The sequence below is a fragment of the Nicotiana tomentosiformis genome, chromosome 6 (genome assembly GCF_000390325.3).
Source record: "Nicotiana tomentosiformis chromosome 6, ASM39032v3, whole genome shotgun sequence".
NCBI classification, from domain to species: domain Eukaryota; kingdom Viridiplantae; phylum Streptophyta; class Magnoliopsida; order Solanales; family Solanaceae; genus Nicotiana; species Nicotiana tomentosiformis.
In genome coordinates, this window is record NC_090817.1 from 124023331 (window position 1) to 124034153 (window position 10823).

At 34.6% G+C, this 10823-nt stretch overlaps 1 protein-coding gene across 1 annotated transcript; it reads right to left on the minus strand.

Annotated features, from left to right (window-relative positions):
• Positions 1–7684: 7684 nt before the first annotated feature.
• Positions 7685–8350, minus strand: LOC138894712 (uncharacterized). The gene has a single exon (XM_070179440.1). It carries the CDS (start codon positions 8348–8350, stop codon positions 7685–7687), a length of 666 nt encoding a protein of 221 aa, XP_070035541.1.
• Positions 8351–10823: the final 2473 nt, after the last annotated feature.

Genomic DNA, 10823 nt, shown 5'->3' on the forward strand with positions numbered 1-10823 from the left:
AACAGTCACCGTATCCGAAAGCACCTGTATCTGCACACGAGGTGCAGATGTAGTATGCGTACAACCAACTCAATAAGTAACAAGACTAACTTCTGGGATGAAAGTTATGATGAGCTCCGCAGGTACAGTCCAGTATATATAAATAACGGTACAGAAATATAGGCATTCTTTCAAGTTCAACAGTTAAACTTAGTACAAGCAAAATAGATCAATACTGCATGATATGAGGAATATGACATCTCAGCAGAAAGACCTCATGTACTACTGGTCACTAATCATTCGGTCACTTGGTACTATTTATAGCCAATCCAGCCTAGAGATATTCCATCCCATATATATATATATATATATATATATATATATATATATATATATATATATACACACACACACACACACACACACACACACACACACACACACACACACACACACTTCGACTGACAGGCAGTCACTCAGTACCGTATAAGGCCAATCCAACCTTGGGGTAATTTATCCCTAAATGTAAATGATACGGACAAGATCCATGTCCAGGGAAATTCATCACAATATAAATAAGTAAGGCAAGTCCATACCCTGGGAAGTCCATCCCGAATATATATAGTCATCTACGCTCACTGAGGGTGTGTACAGACTCCGGATGAGCTCCTTCAGCCCAAGCGTGATATAAAGCCGATATGGTCTGCTGTAGGCCGGCAGCCCCGATCCATATAATGATAAAACCTAAAAGGCCTCCTGCAGGCGGGCAGCCCTGATCCATTGAATAATAATATGTATAAAGCCGATATGTCCTGCTGCAGGCGAGCAACCCCAATCCCATAATTATCCTCACATTTATGAATATGGCTGAGTATGAAATATACATTTTTGAAGCAATTATATTCAATAGCAACACGACCCTGTGGGTCCCAAAATATCGGCACGTAGCCAAATCATGATCTTTAATACGAGTCTCGGCTCAATTTCCTAACACGTGGAGAATATGGGAATAATAACATGAATCTTTAATATTACAACTTCATAGAATTTATTCAAATCACAACTTCTATGATGCACGTCCACACGCTCGTTATCTATCTTGTGCGTTACCTCCAAACAATTTATATAACACCAAATTCGGGGATTCATACCCTCAGAACCAAGTTTAGAAGTATTACTTACCTCAAACCGTGTAATTTCTTACTCCGCTATGCCCTTGCCTCGTGAATTGGTCTCCGAAAGCCTCGTATCTAGCCACAATTAATTTGATTCATTCAATATAATTTATTGGAATTAATTCCATATGAAAATACTAATTTTCCAACAAAATCCGAAATTTAACTCAAAACTCGCCTGTGGAGCCCACGTATCAGAACCTGACAAAAGTTATAAAATATGAACGCCCATTCAACCACGAGTCCAACTATATAAATTTTACCAAATTCCGACATCAACTCGACCTCCAACTCATCAAATCTTATTTCCAAATCTCTAGGTCCAAATTTCCGATTTATACCTCAAAAACACGTAATCTAGTCGGATTATTCGATGCTAGTTCAATATTATGGAGTAGAAATTATCACAAGTGACTTACCTCAAGTTTCCCGTGAATTCTCTCTAAAAATCGCCCCAAAAACCGTGCTTGAAGGTCCAAAAATGGCAAAACTCGGAACCCCTTCGAAATATATACTATCCAGGGGTTCCACACCTGCGACTCACTTAGCCGCTTCTACGGTCTCGCAGGTATGAGAATCCAACCGCTTCAACGACTGCCCCCGCTTCTACGGGCAAGAAGTCCGCTTCTGCGGTCTCGCTTCTGCTGTTTTGCCTAGCCTCCCTTGCCTCCGCATCTGTGACCTTGGTGTCACTTCTGTAGACTCGCTTCTGCGAGATTCTGTTTGCTTTTGCAGACCTCCTGCTTCTGCGATGCCAGGCTTGCTTATGCGAACTCGCACCTGCGAGCCAAATTCCGCAGGTGCGATTGCATCAGAAGGCAGATATTTCCATATTTCTTCCAAGTCCAAAATTTAGTCTGTTAACCATCCAAAACTCACCCGAGGTCCCGAGGACCTCAACCAAATATGCTAACAAGTCCTAAAACATCATATGAACTTAGTCGAAACCTCAAATCAGATCAAACAATGCTAAAATCACACACTAATTCAAGCTTAACGAAAACTAATGAATTCCAACTTCTACCTTCGTTGCCGAAATCTATCAATTCAATTCCGATTGACCTCAAATTTAGCACACAAGTCATAAATGACATAACAGAGCTATGAAAATTTTCAGAACTAGATTCCGACTTCGATATCAAAAAGTCAACTCCCCGGTCAAACTTCCAAACTTAAATTTCTATTTTAGCCATTTCAAGCCTAATTTAACTACGAACTTCCAAAAAAAAATTCGGACACTCTTCTAAGTCTAAAATCACCATACAGAGCTATTGAATCATCAAAACTTTATTCCGGGATCGTTTACATATAGGTCAACATCCAGCCAACCTTGTTAACTTAAGTTTTAAACTTTGGAACTAAATGTTCCCATTTATTCCAAGACCTCACCGGACCAGAACCGATTGCCCCGGCAAGTCATATAATAACTATAAAGGACAAATTGATCAGTAAATGGGAGAACAGGGTTGCAATACTCAAAACGACCGACCGGGTCGTTACAATTGATATCTTATTTTAAGGTAAATAAGGAGTGATCCAGACTGCTCTGAATAAATCCTTGAGCCACCGGAGCCTCAGTCAGCTTCACATTCCATTATTGACTAGCTTGCTTCATCCCATAGAGGGACTTAACAAGTCTACAAACCATAGGATTCTCCTCCTGACTTGTGAAGCCCTCAGGAAGTTGCATGTAGACTTCATCTGGTAAGTCACCTTGCAAGAAGGTATTATAGACATCCATCTGATATATGTGCCACCCCTCAATAGCAGCCATGGAGATTACATATCTGAAAGTAACAATCTTGACTACCAGAGAGAATATTTCATTAAAATCAAGCCCTTCTTGGTGATTATACCCCTTGTCCACCAACCTAGCCTTAAACCTCCCAATATCACCATTAGATTTGTATTTGACTTTGAAGACCCACTCGCAGCCAATTGGAACTTTACCTTTAGACAAGGACAGTAGTTCCCATGTGTTGTTATCCTCAAGGGCTTGAATCTCAGCCTTCATTGCCTTTACCCATATAGCATCTTTAGAAGCCTCATGGTAGGTCTTAGGCTCCACAACAGAAGGCAAGGCAGCTACAAATGATTTATAGGTGGGGATGATGTTGGAGTATGAAACTGAATGCTATATAGGATGGGATGTAGTGGAAGAGGTACCAGCAGGTTTAGTAACATAATCAGATAGCCAGCATGAGGGCTTCTTGGTTCTAATTGAATGTCTCAAGTTAGAGGAAGGAGCAGGATCCAAAGTAGTGGTTGCTAGTGCAGTATTTGAAGTAGGGACTTCAGATGCTAGAACATCTGCTTCAACATAATCTGCCTGGTCAGTATCATGAATGTTTGGCATTATATTATGAGATTCCTCCAGTAAGCCTAAATCAGGTTGGTCAAGGTTGTCTAAGACATCTTGTGGAGAAAGTTCTTCAAGGAAATCTGAAGGATCAGTTGCTAAAGTGTCCATGTTTTGCTTCTAGCAAGTAGATTTTGTTGCATTATCAACGAACAAAGAAGGCTGTGAAGATTTTCTATGCTTGAAAGGAAATATATTTTCCTTGAAAATGACATCCCTGTTGACAAAGAAAATATGGTTAGTGTAGTCATATAAAATGTATCTTTTGCTGACTTCTGAATAGCCCATCATCACTATTGCAACTGCCCTGGCATCAAACGTATCTTGTACATTTATTTTCTTAGCAAAACACAGGCATCCCATCACTTTCAGATGATCCATGCTTGGCCTTCTCTTATGAAAAATCTCATATGGAAATTTGCCTCCAAGGACTACGGATGGCATTCTGTTTATCAAATACACTGTAGTCAATACACAATGACGACCTTGAAATCTAATTGCTCTTGCAATTTCCAAGATGTGTTTGTGCTTCCTCTCAGCAATTTCATTTTGCTGAAGGGAATACACACATGTCCTTTGATGAATTACACCTAGTGACTGAAAAAACTGTGAACAGTTTTCATTTATGAACTCTCCTCCATTATCTGATCTTATCATTTTAATTTTTTTTCCAAAATAAGTTAGTACTAGAGCAAAGAATCTTCTGAGTATAACAATAACATCACTTTTAAGTCTAAGGAAATATAACCAAGTGGTTCTGGAATGATTATCCATAATTGTCATGAAGAATTTATTTCCATCAAAAGTTTGTACATTGTAAGGTCCCCATACATCAATATGCAGCAAGTGAAAAATATCAACAGTTCTACTAGTACTGTTTAGAAAAGGTAGTCTTGTATGTCTAGCTAGAGGACAGATCATACAACTATCTAATGCCACTCTACATTCATCTTGACTTAAGCCTAGTAATTGTGAGCACCTAATTTTTTACCATATATAAATTTTTATCACCTTTTACTATGTAAATATATTTAGGGGTTTAATCTATAGTTTTTAGCTTTGTTTCAACTTTTTTATAGGGTAAAAAATTTAAAAACTATTTTTTTAAAAAAAGTAAAATATTATTATTATTAATATTAATTTATTTTTATCATTATTTTTTTAAAATAAAAAACCCAAAACATTAAATTAAAAATAAAAATAAAACAAAAAATAAATAAAATTTTGGGTGGAAATACAAAAATAGGAAAAATAGAAGTAGGGAATTTAAAAATAAAATTAAATGTAGGTGGGAATTAAAAAATAAAAGTAAAAGAAAGTGAAAATTTTAAAAAGAAAAGTAAAAAAAAAGTGAAAATTTTTAAAAAACAGTAAGAGAAAGTGGAAAATTAAAAAAAATAAAATTAAAGGAAAGTGGGAATTAAAAAAATAAAATAAAAAAAAGTGAGAAATAAAAAAGAAAAGTAAAGGTAGGTGTGAATTAAAAAACAAAAGTAAAAGAAAGTGGAAAATTTTAAAAAGAAAAGTAAAAAAAGTGAATTTAAAAAAACATTAAAATTAAGTGGAAATTTAAATAAAATAAAAGTAAATAAAGTGGAAAATTAAAAAATAAAATTAAAGGAAGGTGGAGAATTTATTCTTTTTAAAGATAAGGAAAATGGGAAGTGGGAATTATTTAATTAAAAATAATAAAATAAAAATAAAAAAATGAAAATTTTCGAAATTTTTTCTATAAATAGAAGTGAAAAATGAGAGAAGGAAGGAAAAAAAGAGAAGAAGGAATTGAGAGAAATTATTTTTCTTCTTCTACGCTAAGGGAATTTCTACTCGTGTCATTCTTTCTTTGTCTTTCTTTCGAAAAATCCAGCAAGTCATCACCCAAACCCAACAAAAATACTTCATAACATCTCTTTTTACACGCCAAACAGTGGAGTCAATAGTTGAGGTCGAGGATTCCGTTGGAGCTCTGTTCACTAGGTTTGATATTCTTCTTTGCTTATGTTTGTTCGACATTCGTCTGAGTTATTGTACATGTTCTTGGAGACTCATTTAATTGAAAATTTTGCATTAAAGGTTTATTCTTCCCTCTGTTCTTTTTATCTTATTTCATGTGATTTTATTTATTTGCCTTTAAACTTTATAAATAAAAATGTAAGTTAGTCCTTAAATGTTATATGCTTAATCATGTTTGTGAAAATATGGTATTCAAACTTGCTTTAAAGTTGGGAAGAGTTGGATCCTAATAAGTTTGGGCTTCAATTGTTGGGTTGTAGGGTATATGATGGTTTATTTATTCAAATATCTAAAATCATACACTTCTTCCACAAGTAATTCCATAATTGATGGCATTCACAATAATCTCAAACTTAGGAAAGAAACAAATCATGAATGCGCTAGAATGCTTTAGGCGCACTCTTAATTAATTAAATCATCGTAATTATATATACGTTTGCGTGACATAATTATAATTCCCAAAACTAAAACCAAGGTATGCATTCGTGCAACTTTGAGCGAAACAACCTTAAAAATAATAAAGTATTATTAATTGTGTACACGTATGCGTGACATAATTCTTGACACATCAAACCAAACGAATACACGTACACGTGATTCGTTTCAAGATAATTCCATAATTATAAATAATCAATCAACTAAAAGCGATTTTAAGGCAAAAGTGCATAAATTTTTCTAGAACATAAAATATCCAGAATTAGTTAAGCCATGTATAATTATTAAAGCGACTATGCTAGAACCACGGAACTCGGGAGTGTCTCACACCTTTTTTCGGGTCAACAGAATTTCTTACCTGCTATTCTGTGTTTCGCAGACTTAAACTGAGTTAATTTACTTGAATTGGGATTTTAAAATAAATGGTGACTTGGGATACCGTAAATATTTATTCCAAGTGACGACTCTTTAAAAATAAAATAAATTAATCCCTTTTCAAATAATGTCACTTAAATTGGAAAAAATCTTTTGGTCTTTTCCCCATAAAAAGGATGTGTGACAGTAATTGTTTCATTCCTCCTACTGGTGCATGACCAAATCTCTTGTGCCACAGTTCAACATCCACCTTCTCTTTTATTCCTGCTAATCCTCTCCTTTCAATTGTGTTATTCTTTGTAGTGTTTTGACAAGAGTGGGTTGCTCTAGTGGTAAGCACCCTTCACTTCCAACCAAGAGGTTGTGAGTTCTAGTCACCCCAAGAGCAAAGTGGAGAGTTCTTGGAGGGAGGGAGTCGAGGGTCAATCGAAAACAACCTTTATACCCCAGGGTAGGGGTAAGGTCTGCATACACACTACCCTCCCCAGACCCCACTAGTGAAATTATACTGGGTGGTTGTTGTTGTTGTTGTTATTGTTTGTAGTATTGTGAAGGAACAGGTAGAGGCCTTCACTTTCCTTACCAATCCCCTTCACCATTCCATTGTAAAGGTCCTTGAATATGCAAAAATATATGGAAGGAAGCACACTAAGCATTGTAATTCCTTTGTTAGCTTAGATACTAATAAGAGATTACACCTAAACTCTGGTATATATAGAACATTCTTTATTTCATCCTTATCTGTCAGCCTACATGAACCAGTGTGTGTTACTGTTGTGGTCTGCCTATTTGGAAATTATACTCTCTTCTTGTTAATGTCATTACTTCTGATTTTAGTGTTCAACATACTTAAATCAGATACCATATGGTCTGTTTCTCCTGTGTCAACTATCCAGTTCCATATCTCTGAGTTTTCTAAGAAAGCAGTAACATTACCAGCCATGCTAACTACACCATTACCATTTGAATTTTCTACAATATTGTCTTTGCTAAGCATTTTCAGAATCTATGAGTATTGTTCAGGTTTGAAGTAGGATCCTCTGATGTTCTCATCCATATTGATCCTATCATTACCACCAGTGTTGCCTACTCTTGTGCCCTATGGTTTGTACTCCTCTATTATGGTATTGTGTGCAATTGTGACTGTGGGCTTTCTTTTGTATTTTGAATCTGCAGGGTAACCTATTAGCGTGTAACATCCATCATGTATGTGTCCTTTGAGTTTGCAATAGTCACAATATAGATTATAATTTTTCTTTCCTCTTTGTGCAGATCCATTTCCTCTAGTTGTCATCAATGTTGTTGCCTCTCCCATTTCAGTTGAGGGCACCGCATTTGTTATGTTCCTCTAGCTTTCCCTCTCTATCAATATTGAATATTCCTTGTTGATTGAAGGTACTGGGACCATCATTAATAGCTGGCTCCTTGCTTGCTCATAAGATTCATTTAGTCCCATAAAAAATTGCAATAGCTTCAGCCTCTCCATAAAGGTTACAAATTTATGAGACTTAGCATAATCGTAACCAGGAATTGGGGCTAAGCTATCAAATTCAGGCCAGAGTAAACGCAGCTTAGAGAAATAACCAGAAATTGAACTTGTTCCTTGATTAATAGTGAAAATCTCCTTATGAATTTGAAAAATTCTAGAACAGTCGATTTTGTCAAATCTCTCTTTCAAATCCTCCCATACTGATGCTGCATTTTTGGAATATATTATCTTACTGTATAATTCCTTTGACACACAGTTCATAATCCATGATAGGACAATCGCATTACATCTCTCCCACAAATCGACCAAATTTGGACCAAAGTTTTTCCTTTTACAGGTGTCGTCTATGATCCCTAGTTTGTTCCCACCTAGGATTGCGATTCGCATCGCACGACTCCACAAAGAGTAATTCCCGGGTCCAATCAATTGAAGAGATATCAAAAAAGTACCTGAGGTGTCTGTTGAGTGCAGAAACAACGGATGATTGTGGCTTAATTTTTCTGGCTTAGTGTTGTCAGTCGCCATCTTTAGCTGGTAAAGTGTGAATCTAAGGATCGATATGGATTGTACTGACAGTCGTGAAGCTCTGATACTATGTGAATTTATGCTATTCTCCACAGAGTTCAAGTTCTGCTTTAATGGAGATCGAGAGAGATGAACGAGAGAGAGATGAACAAATGAGCTAAGATGTTCAGAAATTGAAAGAGCTTAAATCTCATTCTCCTTGTATTTGTATTTATACAAATGTTAACTCCCTATAACCAACTAACAACTCATGTACAACTGTCAAGATCTAACTACAATACTCTACAACTAACCCTTCCAATAATTAGTTATTTAACTAACTCTAGTTGACTGCTAACTACAACTACTAACTCTAGTTATTTTAGCTCAAGTTACTCCTATTCCAACAATTCTACTAAATGATCAATGACTAAAAATTTAATTAATGGATGAAAATTTGATAAACGGTGCCAAATGCCGAGTGAGCAATATATTATCAACTTTGAAGAAAATATTCTGCACAAATACTATTAGCTGAGTTCTAGCAACAAATATTTAAAAATATTAAAAATATTTAAGAAACAAAAAAAAAATGAATGCTAATCCATTTACCTTTACACAGCTGGTCTCCTTTACCTCCAAGCAGTCCTAACCAACGAACTATAAAAATAATACATGAATTTTTAAGTTATATGGATGATAATATAAAGATTCTTTATTATTGAATTTAACCTTTAATATCAGGTTAATTATAATTTTAATTAGCAGATCATCAATTAATATTTATTAAGAGAGTTACTTGTAATTACCTTATTGATTATGTAATTACCTAATAAGTTCCTAACTTCCCTAAAGAGCATGCTCTTAAGTCTTAACCTAGTCGAATAGATCAATTAAAATGGATTTAAAAAAAATTACAAACCAAAGATGGAGGATTTTGCGAGGGCGGGGAGAAAAATTGCGATTATGATACTTAAGGTTTAAAAAAAGGGACAATTTTATAACAGTAAAAGATCTAAAAGGAACTCAATGCGTGTCAAACCAAAGATTGGGAACGAATTTACAAATTTTGCAAAGGACTTCCTTATATGTACTGCCTTCTCTCTCTCTCTCTCTCTCTCTCTCTCTCTCTCTCTCTCTCTCTCTCCTTTTTTGTTTGGTGGAAATATGTACTGCCTTCTCGCTCTAAGTTCAATATTTTTCTCAAGCAGATATAGAGACCCTCATTTTAAGATTTTGTCGTTGCACGTTGCATGTATTATTGTAAATTTAATTTGAGTAATCTTTATAAAGATACTATTGACCTGCTCCAACCCTACCAATAAAATCACCAACCTCGTGATTATTTTAAGAAATGGCATTATACATTGCAAAAGTACAACTAGGACTTCAAATAAAAACTACAGCAAATAAGAAAGTGGCACTTAGAACTATTTAATTACTATGTCACATTATCTGTGATTCAGAATAGATATGATCTTATCTTAAAGAATTTATGTAAAAAGTTTTGATCCCAACTAATCATTTCATAATTTAGGGAACTCCGATTAAAAGAAATACTTCCTCCGTCTAAGATCACTTGTCTAGACTTGGCATACTCCTTAAGAAACAATAAATAATATAGTAATGTTATTATATCATACTTTATTATTATTATTATTGAAAAATTAAATTTAACTATATATTATAAATCCAAAATATTGAAAATTGATAAGAGTAAAACAAGTATAAAATGGTAAATTACTCATTGGTTTTCCAAACTGGACGATTAAAAGTGGTAGCTTTTGCTCAAACAATATATTTGGTATTTAAAATTCATTAAATATGTACAAATATTCAATTTCGAACTAGTCATTAACACTTTAAAGTCATTATTCTAAAATTCAGAATTTATAAACTTGAAATTCCGGCTCCACTTCTAAAAAGTGAACATCTATTTTTATATAGTGAACAAATAAACTTTGACGGAGGAAGTACATTGTATGAATATGAGTTTCCCTAGTGTAAAAGGTCAATCACTTTTCTTATTTGCATGAACAAAATGAAAAAAGGAACATAGATCAAATTGTTTTTTTCTATAAGAAAAGAAACACACACAAAAAAGGAAAGAAGGAAAAAAGTGTTTTCCTCTTTCTAGAACATTTTCAAATATGAATAGACTTGAAAATTTTGACATAAAGGGTATGAGTAGTAGCCTATAGCATCTGATATATGAAATATAGTTTATGTGGACAAGTTTTCTGGAAGATGTTGAAATGTACATGAAAAAAGAAGTGCCCTCTTTTGACTAAAATCATGTTCGCGAGTTATTACTGGAGTTAATTTATTTATACATTATTGAACTAGTGAGGATGATAAGATGACAGCTTTTCACACGTGGGATTATTTTGTACTAGAAAGTATACTTGGAAAAATAATTACTATAATATTTGTTCAAGTTTTTTTTTTTTGGGTGGGGGTAGGGGGGGAGGAGAGACAAGGGTGGTTGGGGTAT